The sequence below is a fragment of the Beta vulgaris genome, chromosome 3 (assembly GCF_026745355.1).
Source record: "Beta vulgaris subsp. vulgaris cultivar EL10 chromosome 3, EL10.2, whole genome shotgun sequence".
Classification (NCBI taxonomy): domain Eukaryota; kingdom Viridiplantae; phylum Streptophyta; class Magnoliopsida; order Caryophyllales; family Amaranthaceae; genus Beta; species Beta vulgaris.
The window spans coordinates 36343451-36370611 of record NC_079204.1 but is presented as its reverse complement, the minus strand read 5'-3'; the positions used below and the strand labels follow the sequence as shown (position 1 = coordinate 36370611).

Genomic DNA, 27161 nt, shown 5'->3' with positions numbered 1-27161 from the left:
TAGACAAAAAATTGATCATTAATAACATAAATATTACCACTAACGTAAATACTACCCCTCAAAATTTTTTATGGAGTAATAATTATTATAATCCGTCCTTTAAAAAATAATGATTATTAATTATCTCTTATGATAATTAATTTAACAAAAAAATTTACTATTTATATATTTTCCTATACATAACTTTCACCACTAATATATCTAATAGTCTTGTTTTGATTTTATAAAACACTAGTAGAAAAGCAAAAATTTAAATATGAATAATAAAATAATAGACATAATACAAATAAATAATAAAATAATGTAATTATAATTATTATTGCAAAATATTGTAATTATAATTATAATTATTATTGTTAACCTTAATTATTTGACCATGATTATAATATTATTTAATAGCAATATGAATAATCATATACTCCCTCCGTTTTCTAAAGATTTTCCCACTTACTGTTCCTACAGATACCAAGGAAAATCAAGTTGTGTGGGGCATGGTGTGAGTAAAGTAGGAGAGAGAAAGGGGTTAAGATAAATAAACAAATAAAAAGGGGTTAAAGTAGGAGAGAGAAAGGGAGTAAAATTGAATTAATAATGTAATGGTGGACCATATGATAGTGACATGAGAGGGTAAATAGGAAAATTTGTTTTGCCAAATAAGGAATAAAGCAAAAGAGGAAAGATCTTTTGGAAACACCCTTAAACGGAAAGAGGGAAGATCTTTAGGAAACAGAGGGAGCAATAGACAATAATACAAGTATAATAATATACATTGTGGTACTTTAATAAAAAAATTCTAATAATAATATAATCAACTAATAGTAATATGAATAATAAAATAATAGACATAATATAAATAAATAATAAAATAATAGACATAATACAAATAAATAATAAGTTAATAGACACTAATACAAGTATAATACTATATAATCATTGTGTTACTTTAATTAAAATTCTAATAATAACATAATCAGCTAATAGTGATATGAAATTATGAATAACAAAATAAGGGACAATAATACAAATGTTTATTAAACATTGACTATTTGGACCTTATTAGATCTGATTGGAACTTATTGGACCTTATTAGACCTGATTGGAACTTATTATACTTGATTGAAACTTATTGCACCTGATTGGAACTTCTTGGACCTTATTAGACCTTATTGGAACTTATTGCCCTTATTAGACCTTACTATAACTTATCTGAACTTATTTGAACTTATGTGAACTGAAACTTAATTTTTTAAGTTGAACAGAACGCACCCTAAATTTGATGTAGCGCGTGCATGCTGATATCTAGTAAGGCGTTGTTAGGAAGCTGGACTTCAGGGGGAGGTATACTTTCTCCTAGAAGTTAGGTGTAATTCAAATTTAAGTCCTCAAGTAAAACTCACTTCCCCAGTTCAGAAGTCTTCTCGTTGTTCTATCATCAGTCATCTCTCTCTCATGGATGCGCCAAAGGACCATATGTCCACACTAATCGACCACGGTCTCTACAATTCGGCTCAACTTCTTGTATATCTTCTTTCTCTTTTTCTCTGTTTTACTACTTTCATTTCTCTTTAATTCCTTTGATAATTTTATTCTTTTATTTGAAGTCCGTTGCAAGTAGGGAGCAAATTTGCCATCCCTCTTGCAACGGGTATTCGATCAAAGGTGATGTCAATACTACTAGGCTATTACCTTGTTCTTCTGTTGATGCTCAATTTTGTTCTTCGTATTGATGTTGATATTATATATTATATTGCAGGGTCATTTTCTTGTTTCTTCGTCATCAGTAAATTCTGAAACTAATTTAAATGTCAAGGCCGAGAATTTGGTATTAAATTATTAATGTTACTTGTTAGCCTTTTTCTTCTTCTTTATTTTTGGAATTTTCATTTTGATGCAAGTAAATTAATGCACTAATTATTCCCCATTTTGCTGTTGTTTGGTGTAGCTTCTTCTAGGGGACACACTATTTCGGGAAAGGGAATATCGGAGAGCAATTGTAAGCTATTGTAATCTGATTATTTATTAAGTTTACTTTTTGTAACATTTTTTTTGTTATAGTTATTATACACTTTCTCTATTTCTCAGTAAGTAATACACAACACACAACTTTAACCATTAATATCTCTAATGTTATAGTTGTAAAAATTTAAAAAATTTGATATTATGAAATTATACATGAAGCAAATCCAAGAAGAGCTTATATTATCCTTTTTGTTTTCATATATTAAGTCAAAATATGGTCAAAGTAAGGTGTATGAATAGTGCATAAGTCAAAGTGTGCCATGCTTGAGAAATGGACGAATTATAAATCTTGGATTTGTTTTTGATGAATGATATTATGAGAATCAACATATAATCCATTTCAGTTTGAATATCTGAACTTATTTGCTGTTATGTGACCTTATTTTTGGTTATGAATTGAACTTGCTAGCCGTTATCTGAACTTTCTATTCCTTAGTATGCACTTATTTTTGGCTGTGAATCGCTTATCCGAACCTTTTAGCATCCTGTGAACTTATTTTTAGATTTGAATTAAACTTACTATCCTTATCTGAAATTATTAGCCTTGATACAGACTTATTAGCCTTGTACTATCTCAACTTATTAGACCCAGAAGGTATATGAAAAGAATGTATCCTAAGGCTACATTGATGGGAAGTAAGTGTTATTCTTGATTTTTCGGGATTTGTTTAGTGAAGTCATGAAGCAGGTATTTTCTGATCTCAAGAAAAAGAAAGTGCTGATAATTGATACTTTAGTGATAATGCTATATAGCTCTATCAATTTTTTTACACTGTATAAACCTTCTATTTCTGGTTGGGGATGGCGTGGTCAACATTTAAGGGTGGAAACTTGTAACCTTCTTGTTTTCACAACAAGTTAGGCACTAGTAAGAAGCTTAGAAACCATCTAATTACGAGAATTAATCTTCTGTCTCTGTTCTTTATATTCATAAGCATAGACCATCAAAGATCAGCAAAATAATGCAGTAGAACAAATGATCTCTTGTTTTAGTGTTGCGTTTTGGGACATTATTGGTGTCATTGTGGTTGAAACTTGTAACCTTTCTTGTTTTCACAATAAGTTAGGCACTAGTAAGAATCTTAGAAACCACGTACTTACGAGAAATTATTATCTTCCTTTTCTTTTCTTCATATTCGTAAGGTTTATGAACATCAACGAACAGTGAAATTATGCAGTAAATGATCTCTAGTTGTAGTGTTGTTTTATAGGATGGCCTATCTCTAGGAAGAATGAGCTGGAGTGGTTCACCCAAGAAATAGGTAAAATTATGGGGACGTGAGAGACTTATATTCATGACCCTTCTGCCAAGTTAACTTTTAACCAATAAACACCCAAGTAGCATTATGGGGATGTGAGAGGCTTATATTCATGACCCAGTATTTCTAAACTTGACCCTTCTTCATGCTTCTTTTACTGCCTGCTTTGGAATCACTCTGGTGATGCTCAATCATAGACATATCTCAATGTTAGCAAGCATCCCATCATCCCATCAATGTTAGCATCCCATCATCCAATCATAAACACCAGAATTGCTGGACGATTATGTTAGATATTATGTAACCCATCGATTCCATCTAGTAATAGTGATACAACTTCTTATGGCGGAAAGCGGACATATTTCCGACCAGTAGTTAGTTCTAAATGCTAATCTCATTTCAATTAGATAAACTTATAAGAGTTCAAAATGACATAAGTAAAGTGTTCCAGTTAGTTATTTAATATTCCTTTTTTTAAAATATCTTTTGGTGTGGCAGAATACATACAAACAAGCGTTGCAACATCACAAGATTGTCCCCAAGCAAAATGCTTCTATCCTAAGAAGCTCTTTATCTACACCAAATAGGTCTTCTTCTCCAAGTCCTCTTAGTATTATAGTATTCAATGAGAATGAGGTAAAAGCTAATTTCCTTTTCTATCCCTAATATTGTTTTAGGCAATTCCAGATTTACTATTTTCTTGTTATTTTCCCAATTAACTTATAGTTTGCAACTTATTTTCTTCTGATGCATTGATTTTGAATTTTATGTCACAGGTCAAATTCAAAATAGCATCTTGTCATGCTGCATTGAATGAGAACAAAGTTGCACTTTTGGAGGTTCTCCTCTAAGCTTGTATATAAAGAATTTTTTAAAATTACTCTAAAGTTGATTATGCCTTGGCTGAAGCGTGTTTTAGTGGTTGTGAGATCAATAAGGGATGGAGCGGAAAGGGAAACAATGCTTGTTAAAGCGTGTTTTAGTGTTGTATAACTATAACTCCTAATATAGCGTGTTTCCTACAAAAAGGTTATTCATGTACATAGTATCTCTTATAACATATGCTTCTATATAAAGGTTATTCATCACACATACACGCACACACTTCCTCAGTTTCTAAAAATTATCCAACACTTTGAGTTTCACACTTGCCAAGACATGACTTTAACCATCAACATCTTTTATCATCTATTACTCCTTCTTGCAATGGTTTACCCTCTGGTTTGGCAGATAGTTTAAGGACGGGTATTTTGCGGGCCAAGAAAATAGATAGTGGAGTTAAGAGCATGGAGTTATTGTATATTTTATTCATATGGATTCATGAGAGATAATGGGGTATTAGTTGTAAATTATGATTTATTAAGTGGATCCAACCCATTATGGAAATGGGTGAAGTATTGCAAGATAATATAAAATGAATATGGGTAAAGTATTGAAAGACAAAGGCAGTAGTATAATTTGTAGAAAGTTGAATATATATTATGACTAATCCAACAACAATTTACATAATAACATGTGTTCTTTTTTTCTTTTATAATTGTTCTTGTATAAACTATGATCAAAATTATTATAACAATAGTGCGAAAGTCAAAGTGTGACATTTATTTAAGTTGCGCACTTTTATATTGTGCCAACCATCTGGGAAATGATATCGACACTTATAAAATTGACAATAGTGAAAAAGTAAAGGTACTCTGAAAAACAACCCATAAAATTTGACATTGAACATATCTTAAGAAATGGCATTTTCTAAGACATCGGAGCACCTGAAATGTGGCATACTTCAAAAATGAAACTCTTATGAACTTATCTTAAGAAATGACACGAAATTTTGAAAAATATGATGCATAAGACCTCATGTTAAAAAACGTGATTCACGCAAAACACATGATAAACGAAATTATACCAATGACAAAAAACACTAAAAAACCTGATCATCGACATTGGAAGGTGGCTCGCACCATAATGGTGGTCCTCACAGGAACCTCACCCTATAGATCGAGGTTCACATGTGAGACTTCCTTATGGTGGATCCCTTTCTTATCGTAAAAACCATTTTTCTGTTATTGCGTCGCTCATATTTGACTCATCATTCATTTATCCCCTTATCTTTTGTAAATACTTGCAACTTTCCGTTCTTTGTATTTTTCAATAATAAGGGCGTTGTATGAAAATCTGTGTCATTTTCGTGAGTTTGCTTTCATTTTACAAGAACAAGACTAAAGTGTATCATTTTATATCATTTTTTCAAGTATAAATGTCTCACTATCAAGATGATATATGCCATTTTTACATGCCTCAATGCCATTTTTACATGCCTCAATGCCATTTTTATGTCATTATCATATTGTTTTGAGTATAAGAGTGTCATTCTTGTGATCATCTGTGCCACTTTCACAAGTGTTGGTGTCATTTGTCAAGTTTAAGGATGTCATTTTTATGACATACGGGGTTTTTTATAAGTATCTTTTTTTCTAACATTGTGTGTCATTTTTCAAATTATAGGGGTTGTCATTTCAATGACAATCTATGTCATTTTCAAACTCTCAAATTTTCATCCAAGTATCATTTTAACCTTATGTGTGAGTGCCATTTTTTTGTGAAGTTATGTGTCAGTTTTGAAAGTTTACACATCCTTTTTGTAAAAGCATAACGTCATTAGTCAAACGAAGCACACACACACACACATGTCCCAAATATATGTGTGTGTGTGTGTATATGTATATATATATATATATATATATGTGTGTGTGTGTGTGTGTGTATATGTATATATGTATGTATATATGTATGTATATGTATATGTATGTATATGAACCAGGGAATTAAAACTCTCCCGTTCCGTTACAGAACGGCCGTTCTGTAACGGATTTTGGATTTGCCGTTCCGCGAAATCCCGTTACGGAACGCCATAATAAAATTCACGTACTTCTCGCCGCGTTGTCCGTTCCGTAACGCGAACTCGCCGCGTTAGAACGATTTTATCCCCATTACATCCGTTCTTTTCAAACATTGGCCAAATTTTTTTTATGATTGAATTATATAGTTGAGGAAACATGATATTCTATTAAATTTGATTATATTATGTTGTAATAATGCTTCATAAACTAAAAAAATGCAAATAAGGTTAAAACATATTAATGTGAATTTTTTAAAAAAATTCACGCCGCGACGGCCGCGAAACGTTCTATTTCGCCGTTACAAGCCGTTCCCGCGACAACGCGACCGTTCCCGCGAACGCGACCGCGAGCGCGTTTTTTTTCCCTGATATGAACACTCTCTCTGTCCAAACTTAGTTTGAACACTCATCATAGGAGATTAATTGTCTGTTCTTATCAACAGTTATTGTATTGAACATTTAGATGTGATAGGAGATAATGGGGTATTTTTTATTGACGGAGTTACGGAGAGTCGGAGAGAGTGAAAGTGGGGTATTATAGAAAGAGGGAAACCACGGTGAACCAAATCCCAAAGGGGTAAAAGAGAAGCATTAAAATATTATCTGGACCATTACAAAATATAGAAGTGTGTTCAAACTATTTTGGGACGGAAAAAGGAAAGTGTTTAAGCTAATTTGTGAAGGAGGGAGTATTTTTTTTGCTGCATTTTTGTATATCCATACCCGTGTCCAAAGTTGGGACGATGTCCCCTTATCCTAAATTATCAGAAATGCTGTTTTGGCAGTTAATTGCGAACCTGTATTTGATGCCCGTAAGGTCTGGCGAGTCCAAGGTAACATAGGTTAGCAGCTGCTCCTGATGGGATGGAAGTGATAAATATACCCAAATTACATTTGCTCAAAATTGTACGCCACGTTCTCATTATGGTGCTTCTATTACTTGTAGCGAATGATAATAATTCTTCCGTCACACTTTTCCACCGTTTGGTTTTGGTTTTGGTTTCTCCTGATTTATGTCCTCTTTGGTCAATAAATGCATATTCTTCCAATCATTTTTCACTTTCCCACTATATTATGCTAAGAATCAACCTAGCTTGGACAGGTTATTGTGCTAAAATGGAGAAATTAAGGGAAGAAGATGAACTTTCATTGATTAATAACTGAAAATATAACAAAATGTAAAGATATTCAAGCTTTCGATTCCAATTGAACTCTTAAAAGCTCAACCAATTTTTCTTAACATTTTTCAACATCCCCTTCACATTCTATGTGGCTCTATATTTATACTACTTTCCTAACAAACAAATCTAACTTATTCCCCAAGTAAACTACAGAGATAATATCTAAAATACTCTCCACCCTACAATATTAGTTCTTAGCATTACCGGCCCCCTAAACTTCCACCTTGTCCTAAGGTGGGTCGCAATCAGCACTAAATGCTTGGCCACGACTAGTGTTCTTAAACTTGTATGAACCAACAAATAAGTCTGAGGAAGTATCTAATACTCATTTATGTAGATTTTGGCACTTGAATGATGTATACTGTTTCTTTTTTTTTTGGCAGATGGAGGGAATTCCTAATAAGTCAAGAAACTTGGCGATGCATCTGATGACGGGAAAGCTTTATCGAAATACTAGACACACTCGTGCAGCTGTTGCTTGTTATAAAGAATGTTTGAGGTTTGTCTTACTATGGACTAAGTGATAGTGGGAAGTGATTCTAGTCTTGTGACTAGCTAAGTATGTTTATGTGTTGTTTCTTGTAAAGGTAGCTTCTGGTTTATATTATTATGAAATCCCTGGTGGTCTTTAGAATCTCTAAGAATAGTATGAATTCATTGCTTTTTTCCCTTGCATATTCTATTTCAAACTCAAGCATGAGCTGACATCATCTTTGCCTTGTTAAGTACTCCATTTAGTTTGTTTTCCTCTTAATCAAGGATTGTGTCTGAAGTACAAAATTGCTGCTAGTTGTAAACCAGTAGGAATATAGGATTATTTTTCCCCATAAGCCACTATTTTGGATGACTTCATTCAAGATTGAATATTTGTAAATGAAGGTTCAAGGAGTTGTAGAAGTAAGTTTTTCTTGATTCTTAGTCTTGACTGCTTTAAATAAGTAGAAGTAGCCCTCAGAAATGACGGTCATCTACTATTGGCAAATTTCGTGCTTTGACTCCTTTGAGGAGCAGTCCTTGTCATTAGTGTGAACGTCACAACAACATGATGCAATATCGTGGGAGGAGCTACTGTTGGCTGGAACTCTAAAATAAATGTTTGGTGTATGACTACTACTTTCAACTTTCATCCCTGGTAAAACAATTACTCACCTAATGTGGAGAAGATCCACCAAATCCACCAAATGCCTTTCTGTTTTCCTCTTTTGCTGTGAACTCTATTGAGATCCTTTAAAGTCTTCTTTCAATTACCATTCATCTTGAGCATGTTTCACTTTCAGTAGCTCCCTAATAACTTCTCTATATTGCTAGGAGCCTAGGCTCCAACCAACTCTCTAGCTTGACTAAATTTTGATGTGCCTCCTAAACACCACCAAACTTTAAGAAGCTGAATATTATCTAAAGAAAATGCCTAACATTTCTAGCAGCAAAATTCAATGCGAACACACAAAGGTCGCTAGCTTGAGAAAAATTGTGAAACTTAATTGCACTTGCTGCCAAGTGCCAAGTTATATCGAATGAGAGGCCAAGTTCACAAAGAGTATCTTTCTTCTGTACTGAAGAGCAGAGAAAAAGAAAAAAAAAGACAAATCTTTAAGTACATTACTATGCTTGGCATAATTGAATGGAAGTCCCAAATAAATTGTTGCATCTAGACTTAAGCTCGATTTCTACTTTGTCACTTCGTTACTCCTAGTTCTACTTGAATTGAAGTTAAGCATTGGGTTTATTCATTAGTTTATGTTATTTTTAGTTTCACAATAAAGGGGTGTTATTTATAAGGTCCCAATTTATTTTACAAGTGGGATGGGCATTAGATCAGCTTTAGGCATGCTGCTTATGATAGTCTTAGGTGTTAATTAGCTTAGCTTTATTTCTATTCATCTTTTATTAGTTCATTTTAAGATAGTTTTGACTAGTCTCCTACTTGTCTCCTAACTAATTTAACATAGGGATTATTTTAATGAGTGCATATGGGCCATGGATCGGACCACCTATGTTATGTTTAAGCCCAACCCACTGAAGGACCAACTAAGCACCCCTTCCCCTGCACCACGAGAACCTCAACCAACAGGGAACGGAAGATGAGTGGCAAACTAAGTCAACCAATCATGATTTTCGCATACAGATTATTATATACTACCTCTCTATTTTTTTTGTTCTACCCACTCGACATTCATCGGTTTCTTTTTGCTTTCCCTATTTTTACTTTATTGCTTTAGGTAATGACTTTTTACCATGTTATTCTCTCTAGAACCACTTTGACCCTCCCTTGGTCTTACCTTATGGAACCCATTGACTCCCATAAAATTTACCATAGTCTTTTTTAGTTCCTCCAAAAAGTATAAATACTCCACATCAGGTGTCCTTTCTCCTTCTTCTCTTTGGTATTTGATGCTATAATAAACAAATAGTCATAGACCAGTAATAAATGAAGAGAGTACAAGAGTATTTTATTTGACTGCTTATGAGAATATTATTTTAATCATCTTTTTGCTATAAAAAAATACTTAGTGAAATAAGTTTTGGTAAGTTCTTGTACTTTCAAACAAGTTCCAAGATCTTCCTACTTTTTGTTGGTGTTCGTTTCCAAAAATTCTTCCTACTTCTATTTTGTTCCTTATTTGGTAAAGGTTTGTTTCCATTTCTTCACTACTTGAACTTGTTGGACCTACATCATTTTGCACTCTCTTACAAAACAATTTATTTCCTAATTCAAACAAACAAAAAGGATGTACTTTCAAACTCTCTGTCCTCCTTACTTGGTTTTCATTGCTACAGTAAAAAGGAAGATCTTTAGGAAATGGAGATCATTCTACATTCTCTTACAAGACAATTTATTTCCTAATTCAAACAAACAAAAAGGACTTACTTTCAAACTCTCTCTCCTCCTTACCTTGGTTTCCATTGCTACAATTAATAGGAAGATCTTTAGGAAATGGAGGGATTATAAAATAACTAATGAGTGCTCATATGTTCTAATAAGTTCCATTAAGTTTAGATAAGTTTTAATGGTATAAAAGTTATATAAAGGTTCTAAAATAAGTATAAACAACAATAGTAATAGTAATTATTACTACTATTATTATAACTTTTTTTAATTATTATTATTGAAATTATTATTAGTAATAGAAGATAAACTTAAGATAAGTTCGTTTAAGTCAAATCATTTGAATGGAACACACCCTTACTGATTTTGATAACCGGTGGCAATACTTGTCTTTTTAGTGATTTCGGGTGATTGGTTAGGATGCTTAGTGTTCAACAACCTTTTTAGTGAATCTTGTTGGAACTTTAAGTAGATTTTGGCTGTTTCTTCCAACGAACCATCCAAGTCCATATCAATATGTGGATGTTTGGAAGCTCCGTTAGAGGGTACGTACAAATACGAATTAATAAGCAACATTAATCATGGTTTATTCGAACAAGTATTTTGCTTTTTCTTTGGGGTCCTAGAACAATAAAGACCAACTATGGGATTACTAATATCTGCAATCCATCTCATTTGCACCAATCATAGCATCTTCATAAAAGTGGAAAATCAGAAGAGTGACTGAAAAGTTGCACAATCATTTCTAATAACCAAATCTGAATCTTTAAGAAACGAGAAACCCTAAACCACTTCTACGAAATATCAAAATTGCAACAAATAGGCAATATAAGGCTCACAAATGGGCAACTCAAGGCTCTGACCTTGGTAAAGAAAAAAAATACATGGATCAGAGACAAAGTGAAACTGAATCACCACTGGTCACTGCCGATCCCCGGAGATGCAGAATAGGTCAGCCTGTTGGGTGACGGAAAACTAGTGCTGGGAGAAAAGAAGAAACTTTACATGTAAGCTAATTTTCAAATTCTGTATTTGCTTTGAGGTTTAGTGTGTTACTCCTCAAAATGAAAAATTCACATCGTTGTCACAACCTGTGTGAAGTCGGTGGAGTCTAGGAAGTCCCGAGGAATTTGCAGATACTGATATGTTTATTCTTCATTTCGAATCCGTAGGATTTTTTTTCCTGTTCTAACTCTTAGATTTGTGTGGTTTATTTTATTTCTGTTCTTAATCCTTGTCTCTGTTTCTGCAGGCATTGTCCTTATTTCCTTGAAGCCATATCTGCTTTGGCTGAGCTTGGAGCTTCTGCCAAGGAGATTATCTCTTTGCTTCCTCAGGTTTACTTCTGGAAGCATTATTATTTATTTTCAATTCTGTATCTTAGATTAATGGTATGGCATTTTGATGTTTGTGAGAAATTGATGGTTGTGATGATAATAGTGAGTACAGTGAGCTTCTGCCAAGGAGATTATCTCTTTGCTTCCTCAGGTTTATTCTGGAAGCATTATTATTTATTTTCAATTCTGTATCTTAGATTAATGGTATGGCATCTTAATGTTTGTGAGAAATTGATGGTTGTGATGATTACAGTGAGTACAGTGTTTCTTTTGCAGCTACAAGTACAATTAATGTTTTCTAAGGACTTATTACTTGCAATTCTAGTGGTAGTTTTACATGCAGCCTAAATGAATGTTTACCCTGAATTCATATACAGCAGTATCTGTATGTTTCATGTCATGACTTGTCAGAATGGCCAGTCATGATGTCTGCTCTATCTTTCTCCTTTCCCTCTTATTTCCATCGTTCATTTTCACCCTGCCAAGTGTTATGCTCTTAATCCTGACAGGAGATTTGTATATTATGAACTTTTTGTAAATGTAAATCAAGAGTCCGAGTACCATAGGTCGCAGTATTTCAATTAGATGGGTGCTTCACAAGTGACTTGCATGTTTGTACCTTATCACATGTTCAGGCCTTGAACTAATAGATCTTAAGTATATCTAAATGTGCCCTGAATGGTTGATATTTTTATTTTCCAATCATTTCAGACACCAAGTAGAAGTGGGAGACTTCTCTCTGATCAACTTGAATCTGGTCGATGGCTGCAGGTAGGTGGGATCCTCGGATACTTGTACTTGCTTAGTTTTGATACTTATTTTGCAAATTTCAATTTTTGAGTTGATGATCATAGAATTTTGTAGTGGATGCTCAGTTGCTTACATTTCAACAAAAGGTAATGCTAATCACTAATAGAAGCAAAACTACTAAAAGCGACTTTAGGGTTGCCTGAATAGATTTGGACAGGATAACGTCTCCTATCCTGCAAAGTTACGTATAATTGGATTCAGTTGCACTTGAGTTTCAGGGGTCCTATGATGTTGTGTTCTCTCTTAAGGTTCAAGAGATTATTTGGTCGCAGGTTAACTCTAGCTCTTGCCAGTTCATTGTCTCCTGAAGTATATGCCCTATATAAAGTGCTCCAAAATTGTTTTATTGTTGTAGTTCTTTAGTCTACGACTTAGTCCTTGGCAACATATTTTGTGAGCCAAATAAGGAACCACGAGAGAGATCCAATGCTAAATTTCTTAAAGTGAGAAGGCTACAAGTACTTGTGCATTTTATTTTTTCCGTTTGGTTTCTTTTGGTAAGATAGATTTCATGTCCGTCTTTTTTGTTTGAACTGAAAATACATTTTCTTTGGAAAAAGACAAGGTATTGTTCTGTTCACCTACACTTGTTTACTTGAAATTGCCCTTTTTTCATGGGAATTCGTACATTACCCTTGATAACCCTCATCCTTCCCTTATACTCCCTTCGCTTTCTCCAACCTCCCTAAACATCACCGAAAGCTCGACGCATCACCACCGGAGAATTCACAACCACCGCACTAGACCAACTAATTCAAGGGAAAAAAATCATGGATGCGCTCGTGATCGCGGTAACGTTTGTGTTGTCACGGAAGCGGCTTGTAATAGATGAATGGAACGGATCGCTGTCGATGCAGGTTGAACTTTTTCAAAAAATTCACATTAATATGTTCTAACCTTGTTTGCATTGTTTTAGTTTATGAAGCATTATTACAACATGATATAATCGAATCTCAGAATATCATGTTTCACCACCTATATAATTAATTCATAAATTTTTTTTTGCCAATGTTTGAGAAAAACGTATGTAACGGGGATAAAAACGTTCTGATGCGGCGATTTCGCGTTAAGGAACGGACTATGCGGCGATTTCGCTTTAAGGAACGGACTATGCGGCGAGGAGTATGTGTTTTTTATTATGGCGTTCCGTAACGGGATTTCGCGGAACGACAAATCCAAAATCCGTTATAGAACGGGAGAATTTTAATTCCGTGACTACAAACATATAATTTTTCAAAAATAAAAATTTATGGCGTAAACATTACATGCAAAAATCAAAAAATGTTTTTTTTTTTTGCTACGACATACACGAAATTGCCAGGAATTTCATTCTACTATGGCGCAACTTTTTGGTCATTTTAGGTCACTATATGAGTTTGCAAACTTATTTCATTTTATTTATTTTTATTTTTGCTTCCATTATTGAAAGAAAACACCGACAAAAAAGAAGTTGATCCGAGTGATAAGTTGGTGGTGGTTTCTCGGTGATAAGCGGATGGTGGTGTGGTGGTTGGGGAAATATTAGAGGAGGGGATGAGGGAGAGAGTGAAGTAAAGTTCAATAGTAATGGTGGTGGTGGTGGAGGGGGTTGTGCGAGAGGGGTAAGGGCCGGTGTTTAGCCTCACGAAAAGAAAATACCCTCTTTATCCCATATTAGTCTTAGGATTTTGCCTTTTACACTATTTACATATCTCACTTTGACCATATTTTGTAAGTTATATATAATGTTAGTCTAAAACATGATTTAAGATTTATCACAATATATATTATCAACATATCAACTTTTCGTAATTCCTATTAATAGATAAATAAACATTTTTTGGTCAAAGTTGTGCGTTGGCAAAAGTGATATTTTAATTGCATTTTTACACCAAGTACCCCGAGTTTTCAGAAAATTCACCAGGTACCCTCGCACTTTTTAAAATTCACCAAGTAATCCCGAGTTTCATGGCAATACATCCAAATGCCCTTAATGACTAACGTCAGTTAACTCCATTAGTCAATAACCTTATTATTTTTTTTTTAATCCTAATTAACCCCTAACCCTAACCCTAACACTAACCCCTAACCACAACACGGGTGAGGGAAGAAAGGGGTGGTGGTGCTAAGAGCTTGGGGTTTCGTGATTTTAGGGTCGGGGAAAGGGAGGGGTCGGAGGGGGGTGGTTCTGGGCTATGGAATGGGATGGGGTGGTTTCTAGCTGATGGGATCGGGATAAGGGTGGGAGAGGGTGGTGGGGTTTTGGGTGGAGGGAGGGAATGAAACGCAGAGAGAATTATGATATTTTTAGTAGAAATAATTATTGTTAATTAATTAGGGGTCAATTATGGGATTTATGGGACAATTAATAGAATTTCCCTTAATGACTAAGACTTGCATCAGTCATTAAGGGCATTTTGTACATTTTTCCAGAACTCAGGGCTATATGATGAATTTTTAAACATTGAAGGTATTTGGTGAATAAACGAATTCATTAGGGGTATCGGGTGAAAAAAAATTTTAGGTTTGAAATATATGCTCATTCATTTTAAAATATTGGCAAAAAATTGATTTAGAATTGATTTTATTGCTCAAATTTTAGGAACCTGAATTAACTCCGAATAATATTGCTCAGATTGATTGGAAAAATCGACTGAAACAACAAACTAAAAGAATTGAAAATGAGTAACTGAAATGCAAATGATCTAGACGTAAACCAACGAAAAGAAAACAATTTTAGATTTCCATGAAATGCAAAAAATCGTAGATCAGAGGTATAATCCTCCGATGTGTTTGTTTAGCTGTTTCATGTATTCGTTGTTGATGTAAGTTTAAAGAAAAAGAAATCTTGAAGACAAGGAAAACAGAGGAAGGAGGAAATTGGAAGAAGGAAGAGTTTGAAGAGAAGGGAAAAGAAAGAAGGGGTGTCTGAGGGGAACGTGGTGCGTGGTTTACTTGTTATAGCAGGTAAACCATTGCAAGGGATCAATGTTGTAAATTGTGTGGTATGGTTTGGCCCATCATTGGTTGATTAATAGTTTGGACTGTTTAAAAAAGATGACCAATAGTAGGGATTGCTTTTATCAATTTTTTCTATTTATTAATGGTAATTGATTCATCAATTGCTAATTGTTGGAAGCTGGGAAGCATGATAATTCAGAACTTCCATCATAGAGTCAGTAAGTAACTGAGTGACCTGATGTTACTTTTTTCTCTTGGCATTTGCTTTGTTGGGATAGCATATAATAACTTAAAACAAATGAGTTTACAGTTTTTGCCTTAGTGGCTCTCAATTCTCACGGTAAGAATGGTTCTCATTGTAAGGTGGTGTTCACCATAATCCTTTTTTTTCACAAATATTTACTTGATTTCCTTTTTGGTACTTCTCACACCGATTTCCTAATTCTCCTTTTCTATTTTGGAATATGTGGCCCACCACTTCAGTACTCACATCTCCTTACTTTATAATTTTTTCTCTCCCCTTAAGTAGCCTTTCCCATTCTTCTCACGCTCACCTTAGCCCCATTTCCTTGTTTTTAGTGAAAAAGCAAACTGAGTACATTATAGTGAAACGGAGGAAGTATCAAATACTCCCTCTATACTTCCTACATTCGTTTGTCTTTTTAGAATGACAAGCTTCCACAAATTTTATACTATTTCTCTCTTTTCATGGGAGCCCAAACAATAATAAAATAGTAAGGGCAAAAATGAGTACTTCCTTTGTTCTTCTATTCCAAAGCACAGGTTCATTCTATGGCTCACTCTTCATGATAGGCTGAAAACTAGAGATAGATTGTCTAAGTATGGGGTTTGTGATAGCATTCAATGCCCTATTTGTGACCAGGCTCCAGAATCAATGACTCATCTCTTCTTTGAGTGTGCTTATAGTCAGAAATGCTTCATTGCTCTTCTCTCATGGCTTGGCATCCAGAATATCAAGGTCAGGCTCTAGTACACTATGCTTGGCTGGGTAATTAGATCATGTAAATCTTCTTTTAAAAAGAAAGTGCTCTTTGCTGCTATTGCTGCTAGTGCCTATCAGGTCTGGAGAGCTAGAAACTCAGCTAGTTGGGACTTGAATGTTCCTCTGAAAAAACCATACAAAACGTTAAGTTTTGTGTAAACAATAAGATTTGTAAAGTCATAGGAAAGAAAGTTAACACTAATGATAGAATGTGGTTTGATAGCTTGTAATAGCTTGGCTCCTTGAGCCTGTTGTTTTTGCCTGGTCAGGTGAGCCCTTCCTAGAAGGTACCACTAGGCCGGGATCTTGGGTTAGGATGTATTCCTGTTTCCTGTTGATATAACCTACTCTTACGTGGCAAAAAAAAAAGAAAGAGTTTGGGCACGATTTTTGAAAAAGTGAAAAGGTGGCATAATGGTACCTCTTTAATTAACTAGAGTAGGAGAGAAATAAATCCTTAATAAAGTAAATACAACTTTATGAGGCAAACTGAGTAATTAAATATGATTTTATTAAGATAAAGTAAGAGCTAGTTGGTTTTTTTCCCAAAAGTGGAATTGTTGCAATAAGATGTGAAACTACCCAAACTGTAATTATTAGAAAAAGAATGGACGAAGTTTAATGTGGAAAGCATAAAACTATATGGTTAGCTTTGGGATCATATCATATGTTTTAGCCAAAATCTCTCCTTTAAGTGGAACTTTTTCCTTCCAAATAAAGTTGGGTATTGAAAAGATGGGGCTGGCAAATGCCACATGAAAATTTTACATGGAAAGGTTTTTGACAAGTCTAACATCTACACCTTGTAATGTTGCGCCTCCAATAATTGGAGAACCAGAACCTCAATCATGAAATTAAGCTCCTCTATCTCCTCACTCGTGTAAATGAAGCTCTCCAACATTGGCAACACGGAAAGCAAAAAAAGAGCATCATATAGTGTGGAAAGGCAGTATCAGCTTGGGAATATCTATGTCTCAAACCTAACTGATGGAAAGAACGTAGGGAACAGGGGGATAAAAAACTTCAATATTCAGCATATGTCATTCTTACAGAATGAGCATCCCACCAATTCTGGCATAGCCTAAATCTGCTTTGGATGACATGTGCGGAAAAAAACCAAGACTTTGGAGGGAAATGCTATTTTCCACCAAAGCAGCATTCTGTAACACCAGTCTCTCAAATTCGAATATTTTTCATTTTTGGTTAGCACACCATATCCCACCTTGCAAAATGGTCCTATCACCACCACCTCATATCGCTGAAAATTCTTCATTAATTTCTCTGCTCTTTTGGTTACAAGTTTACAACTGATGGAATCTCAAAAGAGAAAGATGGTAGAATTATGGACAAACAAGATTGCTACTACGTAACCTCACCACCTCAAGAGATGTCAAGCTTCCATTTTATCCTACCTTCTTGAATATTTTGCTATTATTGCTTCCATGAGGCACTAGCCATAAACAAAAGAAAAAAAATTGTGTTCATTTCACTCCATACTCCATCCATTTAATTAGGTGACCTACATCAAAATAAGACATACGATGATAAGAATATTTGGCCACGAAATGTGGCACAAATATTGAAAAGGGCACAGCAAACCCCAAAAGTAGTTGCCTCTATGAATTATGCGTTATAACCTAATTCTGAGTGTTTCCACACAAATCTAATGGGTTTGACTTAACTCTTGGCATTGTTATAAATTGTTGAGAATGTTTACTTACCACGTTTCATTCACATCGTCTCCTTAACATAGTAATTTAATCTTATTGAGCTCCTTTCATATTGCATACCTCATGAAAGTGTACTATTTTTGCCATTTCATTCCACTCTGAATTTACATTACATGTAAATAAACTGTGTAATACATGTTGAAGGATTTATGTTTCAATTCCACAATATTGGTATCTTTAAGTTCTTCAAATTTCATATATATATGCTTGTTTTTTTAGTTTCGTTATTTCGAAACTCAAAGCTGGGTTGTTGGGGGTGGAACTAGCAATAATTTTAGGGGTGACCAGAATGTTGTTTTGTATTTCTAGGGGGAACAAGTCAAAAATAATACTTATTTAAAAAATCCATTGCCTTTTACATTAATCTATAGTTGTTCAAAAAATTGGGGGCCGCTGGGCTCCTACGCCCCCCATGTTCCGCCTTTGGACTAACTTTACATAGTTCCATACTTCCATCTCGTCTGATCTTTTAGACTTCTGAATGTTCATGAATGTTCGCTCTGGGCAAGCATAGAAAACCAGTTATATGTATAAATAAAATGTCCGTGCAGCTATTTCATTACAATTTAATATCTTGAATTTTGTCGAAGTCTTGAGTGTGTTCATCAATTTTATGCAGCGTTATGTTGAGGCTCAGTGTTGCATTGCTTCAAATGACTATAAAGGTATGCTTATATGGCTAGAACTTAAAGTATACCCCTGATTCCACTATAAAATTGTGCACTTTGACGTTTCACAAAGAGTAACAATGTTTATGTGATTTCCTTGAGCATATATTTTGTCCAAATTGTTTTTTAGCTTTTATGGTACCTACTTAATTCAAAAACTAGTGAATATAACTAGCGCAAAGTAAAGGTATCATGATATTTCAGGAGAATACTGTAAAATTGTAAGTAAGACTATTGTAGGTTTTCACTGGCTTATGGACCTTAAACTTGAATATGAGTATTCTTGTTGAAGGTTTACGTATTTATGTTGATGTCTTTGTTTTGGCCAAGGGCTCATTTTGGCTGGCCTATTCTTTGTGTGATAAAATTCTGTTGCTAATTCATCAAGGCATTTCCCAGTAGGTTGCATCTGAAATGTGCTTCATACTAGGAAGATTCATTGTTGTTAAAGCACTTTGTATCATTTACCTGAAAAGCAAGTGAAAGCCTGTTTCCTGAATCTTTCTTACACATATTTTGATATTGATGACCCACCTCCGCAACCCTGGAAAAATAGAAGAGAAAAGGAAGACTTGTATATCTAATATTTATTAAATTTTATTTTCTGTTGAATTGCAGGTGGCTTGGAAATATATTCAGAAATTCTGCAAAGATTCCCAAATAATGTCCATATATTACTTGAAATTGCAAAGGTTAGCAAAGATGTGTCCTTATGGTTATATAATTGTCAACATAGCTGTTATTTCTGCTAATAATTTTTGCATGAATAGTCATACCTGTAATCGGCATTCTGGATCTGAAATTTCGCTTTGCTAAATGTCTTGCCTCTGTAGCCTGTCTTTAAGAACACTTGTATAAATGTCATGCCTCTCTTGATATTTTTTCCCCTTGTCTAAGTTCATTGTTGTGTTTATCGATGGAGGTCAATACCTCAGAGGCTGCATTGTAACTTTTGTCAGTAGGTTAATCCTTTGTCTTAGCTCTCAAGTAGAGAGGATTACGATATACTAGGGAGACACTGGCCCACCTTTTCCAACTATGGGCTCTCCTCCAAACTGAATGATCTAACCTGGACACATGTTGATTGGTTTTTGTCATCAACTTAATGAGTGATCCAATGTAAACTCTTTGTCTTCAGTCTTCACTTGCTTAAAAATTTAAATGCAACATGCTTATATGCTCTCAGTTAATTGATTTTTAATCTGTAATCATTACCTGCTTTTGAAACTCAATGGACAGGATAATATGTCAATGAAACAGAACACATCTTGATCACACCTAGGATGTAGTACCTGGCTCCGGTATGATGAGATTTTTTTGGGGATGGGAGGGATCCCTATCTTGATTTTGTTAAATGACTGCTTAATTTACTTGGTGTTGAAGAACTATGCTGATGAAACAGAACAATGAATTAATGGGATGCTTTTGTTCCTTTTATTGTGATGATTGAATTCTAACCCCTCAATAACCGAAAAGAAAAAAAGTTCACTCGACTGCTTCTTTCTTGCTTAAATTTTGCAGTCCACTAAAAGTTGCCACTTTAATCCTAGTGTCAGCATAATACTCACACATTTTGTTTGATATTCTTGGTGAAGGTTGAGGCCATACTTGGAAAGAATGATGAAGCTATATTGAATTTTGAAAAGGTAGTACCAGCAGACCTGTAGATAAGTGAAGTTTGTAATCATCGTCTGCATATATTGAATATCTGATGGTGTGGACAGGTTCGCTCTGTGGATCCTTATGTAGTTACTTACATGGATGAGTATGCAATGCTTCTGAAGAATAAGTCTGAATATCCAAAGCTAAACAAGTTGGTGCATGACTTGTTGAACATTGATGCCACTAGACCAGAAGTTTTCGTTGCCTTGTCAGTGTTGTGGGAAAGGAAAGATGAGAGAGGGGCTCTATCGTATGCCGAGAAGGTTTAATGTGATATCTTGGTGTTCATTGTTGCTATTATTTCCTTTTCCACTTTTAAAGTAGCTACTGATGATGTTTATGCATTTTCGAATCGTATGTATCCTTTTTTGACAACCAGAGTATTCAAATTGATGAAAGGCATGTATCAGGTTACATCATGAAGGTATGTCCTGGATTCAGAAATAAGAGATTTGTAGATAATCTGAATGGTTCTGTTTGTGTGAACATCTCACGCTAAAGGCATCTTCTGATTGCTTTTGTTATATTGCAGTGAGTGTTTAATAGACTGTGGTTGACTGAGATTTGAAATTTTATTCAGGGCAGCTTACTTTTATCGTTGAATCGGCCTGACGCAGCAGCTGTTGCATTCAGAAATGCACAGGAGTTGAAAGCCGATCTGCGGTCTTATCAAGGTTGCTTTTCATAAAGAAAATTTTCTACAAGTTTTACCTTGTCAATAAATTTTGTTGGGTTACAATCCGCTCTTTAACTCATTGTGCACCATTTAATGACGGGTTTTGCAGGTTTGGTTCATTCTTACTTGGCAATTTCTAAGGTTAAAGAGGCTTTATATATTGCAAGAGAGGCAATGAAGACAATGCCACAATCTGCAAAGGCTTTAAAGTTAGTTGGAGATGTTCATGCCAAAAGCTCCAGTGGGAGAGAGAAGGTGTGCTTATAATTTTTCCTAATAAATTAGGCTATAACCCTTATGGTTTTATCACCCTATATTTTCTCTCGATCCCTCTTTCTTTTGTTCAAGAATGTCTAGTATCGACAGCTTTTAATTTTGATGATTCATACCAAAATTGGTTCTGAAGGGAGGAAGGCATGTATTGTGAAGATCTGATTCCATTTTAGGCCGTATCTTTGTTACATTTAAGTCGGTGGGGAAATTGGAGCTATATGGACAAAAGACAAATTACGCTGTTTGATGTATAAACATCCATGGAACTTTATAGTTTCCTTTCTTGTGAAACTAATGAATTTGACTTGGGGATCTTACCCGCTATTTTGGACCGGAAGGTACACTTGTTCCCTTGAAAACTAATAGCCTATTTTAAAATAATATGCCACATGTGACCATTTGTAATGACGCTAATTTTTATATCTGGCCAGCCACATTAGTAGTTGATGGTGCGCGAGTCTACATATAAGGTTACCTATTATATTTTGAGGTTAGTTAGTTATATATACTAGGGGTTACTTATAATTGTTAGAGTTACTTATTAATATAGTAGGGGTTACCGGTCTTAGAAATTATTAGGGATTACTTATTAATATACTAGCCATTACTTATAATTGTTGGCTTACGTATTAAAATAGCAGGGATTACATATAATTGTCAGGGTACTTGTCCTAGAAATTATTAGGGATTACCTATATGAATTGAAGGTGTAACTTATACTTTAATATAGTTAGTTTATCTCTCACGCGCGCAATCGCATGGTTTGTTAATGATTCGGTCAGGCAGTGGCGGATCTAGAATTTTATATAGAATTTTATTCGGTGAGGAATCCCCCAGTCTCAAAGTGTCTAGTCTCAAAGTGTCTGCCTGCAAACCCAAACCAGGTTAACCTGCTAGAGGTTCGGGTCTGGCAGGACCCTTAATTGTACCATGGGATCCCCAATGGGGGACAAAAAAAATGTTTATTTGGATAAGAGAGTATGTGAGATTATAATTTTTAGTAGTGAGAATAAGATATTAAAATAATAATGAAAAATTGTTTCTAGAATAAAAAGGTATTATGAAACAAATGAAATAGAGAAGTATAAAAAGTACTATATTTATAGGACATTATATATATATATATATATATATATATAATATATATATATATATATAGTAGAGAGTAAAAAAAAAAAAATTGTTTAACCAAAGTGCATGGAGAACTAAGTAACAAAACCAAAGAAATTAGTCTTATACCTCACCTCTAGAAACGATAGAAAAGAGACACAAAAGTTAGACGGAAATGACCGAAAGCCAAAAATATCAACTTTGCGTTCAGTGGGAATCGTACCCGCACTACATCCAAACTCTGTTGGTGGTCTACCAACTGTTCTATAACGGACAAGTGATTTAGTATCCAAATAAATATTTGTAGCTCTCTGGATGATGGGGTCGGCCACCCCCTAGATCCACCCCTGACCAGCCACACAAAAATGCTTTATTGTAACTATTTCTAGTTATGTATTTTATTGGTGCATATTTGGATGATTATCAAAAGTAAAATTTCACGAGCTATACATGTATTTTACAAAATTAACAAGATACCCTTTAATACAGCATGTAATACTTGGTTTGGCACGTTTATTAAGGAAGAGGAAGCCATAACACCCCCCCCCCCCCCCCCCAAATTCAGGCCTCTGAACTTCAAATTTCAGCTTCAAGGCTCAGAAACCAGTTTGTGGTTAGGTTGGACCTCAAAAGGTCAATCTGGAGCTTCTGGAAGACGGAGATAAATATAGTGGCTAGTTGTTGCTGAAAAATATTTCAGTGGACCAGTAGCAGTAATAGATGGTGGAAAGTAAAAGTGAAGGAAAAGGCCAGTGGTGGCTTTACGGTGATGCGAATTAATTCTGTTGGTTGCAACAGACCTGTTGATGACAGTGCAATTCAAGTAGATGTGATGGTAGTGGAGTGGGTAATTATATAATAAGGTGAAAACATGGGGGAAGTGGTTGCCAATTGCCTGGAGAGGGAAAAATCTAAGGTAGTGTGATTTATTGGAGAGAGCAACTTTCCTCATGAGTTATATGTTTAAATCTAGGCAAGAAATGAGGAACTTATAAGCTTAGTGAGGTCTATAGGCATATCTTATGCTAAAGAAAGACTTGTTTCTATTGTTAATTGGGTCTGAAGAAACAAGCCTATAGTACAACAGACCTAAAGACTGAGCTCTTAGGTTACTGGAAACATTTGCAGTGCACATTTCTGAATTATAGTTACTAAACAATAGTATGATCTGCGTAACTGTTTCTAGTCTACTATTTGTGGTAAACTAGCCTAAAATGCTCATATAGCTTTAAGAGTTAGAAGCTGGTGCTGTGCAATGCATGTTTGCATCTCATGTCAGTGGACAATGTCTGTCAGGAGTCAGTCTTTCCCTGTTAAGTTTAGTGCTTCGAAGTTAAACTTGCTCTCCTGAACCCTGACCTGTGTATTGGCATTTGTTTTGCAATTGTTCTAGTCTAGAATTTGCGGTGAAACTAGCACTAATTAGGCCCTGTTCACTTAATTAGACAAATAATAGTCAGTAAAAATCAGACTTCATTAGTAAGCATCAGTTTCATTCAGCAAAAATCAGTTTCGTTTAGCACCTTCAGTTCTAATTAGTGTATTGCATTAGGGAAAAGCACTAGAAAGTCATTAAAAATCCGTTTTCATTAGTAAAATCCATCCATAAAAATCAGATTCAATCAGTGAAAATACTTTTTAATCAGCAAAAAATCAGTTCCATTTAAATAATTTCAGTTCCGCAAAAACAGGTAAAGTGGAGGCCGATGCTTCTCGGCCGTTCCCTGCTTGTTTTATTGCTTCAAAGTTCTAAGTTCTAACCCTTATTTGCTGAGCCTTAACTTTTGCATTCGCATACTCCCTAGGCAAAAAAGTTTTATGAGTCTGCTCTCAGACTGGAACCTGGTTATCTTGGGGCTGCATTAGCACTTGCTGAACTTCATGTTGTGGAGGGTCGAAATGGTGATGCTGTTTCTCTTCTTGAGAGATACCTCAAAGATTGGGCAGATGATTCTCTCCATGTGAAGCTTGCTCAAGTATTTGCTGCCACGAACATGTTACAAGAAGCACTGTCTCATTATCAGGCTGCATTGAGGTATAAACTTCTACCCTTTATTTTATAAACCGGTTTGATGTTCAGGAGACAATTCTTGTTGCTTATCTATCTTGAGTGTAATGAATTTTTAAACGTTGCCTTGAACTCTTTTTTTTATTGACAATCTGTTGATTTAACATTCAATATCAGAATAAACCCTCAAAGTGAAGCTGCAAAGAAGGGGTTGGAGCGTTTGGAGAAGCAGATGAAGGTTTGGCCATCACTCAAAAGTCTTTGCTTCTTATTTGATAAATGGGAGAATACATGAGAGGAAGCCGAATTACCTAACTGGTATAAGAAAAGGGGTCATCGAATCTTTGGTGAATTAATGACGTCCAGCGAAAACAAAGATAGATAAAACATGTCTCATTATTGACAGTGCATCGCACACAGCTTTTACAACCTTAGTTTTTTTTTTTTTTTTTTTCTTTTCTTTTGAGTAATCTTGTAATTTGGCCTTTGAGAGAATGGTGTCGTCATTTGGATCTATGGGGTTTTAATCCGTAAGGAATTTTCCACGGTTCATATTTCATCACACGTTGGAACATTGACCAAAGCTTGAAATTTGTCGCATGTAGGGAGTTGATCCGGATGCACCTGAGGAAGATGAAGACAATGAGGTTGATGATGTGGAGGGAGACCAGGAAGAAACTGAGCTTTTGTGAAATACGTAAGCCGTTGCAGTATTTTTGGTCACACTGCATTAATATTTCCCAGGTTGTGTATCATATACATACATAGCAAGGTTTGTATTTCCTAGAACGTGTACCATATCTTTGTTGTAACTTGTAACTTTTGTTTCTGGGTTATTTACCAAGTTGCTATGGAACACATGAGTTGGTGTTTTTGCATGTAAATTTTAAGGTCAATGACTCTAATATACTTCTTTTTGCTATTACCAACAAAATCTCGTTTTTTTAAATGAATGCGCTTGCGAATGATGGTATTAAATTAGAAACTCGTGACCATGAGGATGTTGCTTAGAAGTAATAGAGCTAGGTGTCGGTTTCTAACTCGATTAGTGAAACTGACCAAAATTAGCTCGCATGGTCTTGGTTATAAATTGGGAGGTGGTGACCTATGAGGTCATAATCAACATTATCTGAATTCAATTTGAACTTGATTTGACCTAATAATCTAAAACAATCAATTTCCAAAAAACAATCAACCACAGAATCATAGCCAAGTCCAAGTACCGATCTAATCTCAAAGTACCGAGATCAAGTTGAACTCCAACCAACACCTTCTTATAACTCCCCAATGATATGGAGAAAAAAATTGTAACACCTTAATAATTCTCTCTTTTCAAAAATACCTTTTAATATAAAACTCAGAGAATTACCAAAGCATTATCGCTCATGTGATAACGTATCGGCTCATTGAGAATTTTGCAGCGGAAAACATATAACTAACTTTAAACTTTTATTATAAATAAATAAATAAGTACTTTAAAAATCAAACACTCTATATATGTCTACTCAAAATAAACTTATTATAATACGTTCATACTAATGTAGAAAATATGATATACTAGATTACACAAGCTATTCATTCGCAGATTCCCAATGATGCACATCTGCGAACCTGTAAATGTCAATGCTTTAAAGAATCTACTCACCAAAATTGGGTCGTCACAGGATCAATAAGGCAAAATCATGATCAACAATTACACACAAAGCACGTAATCAACAAAGTTGAGTACTACATAGTAATACATAAATATTCCTAACATGATACTAATAAATAACATGCAACGATAAATAATAGTATAACAATATAACATTCTGCAGATAACTTCTACTGAACTAAACTTCAAACATCTTTTTATTACTTTAATGGAATAGTTATTGGACTTGAGTTGTCTTATCTAACTTGCCTTCACCTAGGAAGACGAAATACGGACGCGACTCTGTATTCCAGAATAACCTGCGATATCGAGGAACTTTTGAAAATAATAGGGATGGTGATCAATCCATTTCCCAGGGAAATCCATGGGCTACCACGATGTACTCCAACTCCTAATGTCCAACTCTAGACGTGCACCATAAAGTCTATGACTATCCTCGTTACATTTTACGTGATTTACATTTTATTACTTGTTATGACACACACACAGAAGTAACAGAGGAATATTAAATCAAACATTCACAACTGAACTTCTCTTTTATCTTAGGATTTAATAAGTGATCACACAACTTACAATCCAAGATTACTTTCTTTTAATCTCAATATTTTGTTGAACCTAGCCAACAATCAATCTTACCTTTGAAAGGCATACCTGTCAACGTACCAGATGAGGCCCATAGTCCTTATAAAGTAGTGAAAATAATACTTGTAAGGGAACACATGAATAAACATGATTCAATCTCAATAATATATTAATTCCCCCATGTGAATTAATAATTAAAGTTCTCATCCACATGCTTGCATCAATAATTTCATACAAACATAACAATCTTTAACTCATAATAAATCTCATAATTAACATGCTTGCACACAGGCATAAAACATCTAAAATTCAATCATACTAGAAATCACTTATGAACTTATAAAGTTCCTATACATGATATTATAACTTTTTCTCCTTAAATCATGATACTATATCACATAGCACATAGGTATGTACGTACCTTGTGTAAACTAGTTGGTAGGCCATCTTTAACTCGTTAAAAGTCACCTATTGAGTATTCTCCGCCTAAAATAATCAATATAACTGAAATCAATACTCTTAA

The 27161-nt window shown here is 34.7% G+C and overlaps 1 protein-coding gene across 1 annotated transcript; it reads left to right on the top strand.

Annotated features, from left to right (window-relative positions):
• The first annotated feature begins 1337 nt into the window (after window positions 1-1337).
• LOC104883820 (anaphase-promoting complex subunit 7) lies at window positions 1338-25286 on the top strand. The gene is made up of 18 exons (XM_010668380.4): window positions 1338-1518; window positions 1754-1822; window positions 1943-1993; window positions 3777-3914; window positions 4055-4117; window positions 7742-7857; window positions 11438-11522; window positions 12234-12293; window positions 18625-18670; window positions 19292-19365; window positions 20269-20319; window positions 20398-20598; window positions 20715-20759; window positions 20916-21009; window positions 21121-21266; window positions 24200-24429; window positions 24580-24640; window positions 25008-25286. Exons 1-18 carry the CDS (start codon window positions 1450-1452, stop codon window positions 25092-25094), a joined length of 1686 nt encoding a protein of 561 aa, XP_010666682.1. The 5' UTR covers window positions 1338-1449; the 3' UTR covers window positions 25095-25286.
• Window positions 25287-27161: the final 1875 nt, after the last annotated feature.

Excerpts from the sequence above, each read along its gene's own strand:
- LOC104883820 (XM_010668380.4), top strand. The coding sequence starts at position 1,450 with ATGGATGCGCCAAAGGACCATATGTCCACACTAATCGACCACGGTCTC. Across the intron at positions 12,294-18,624 it reads AATCTGGTCGATGGCTGCAG|CGTTATGTTGAGGCTCAGTG; the intron begins GTAGGTGGGATC and ends AATTTTATGCAG. Across the intron at positions 20,320-20,397 it reads CTATATTGAATTTTGAAAAG|GTTCGCTCTGTGGATCCTTA; the intron begins GTAGTACCAGCA and ends TGGTGTGGACAG.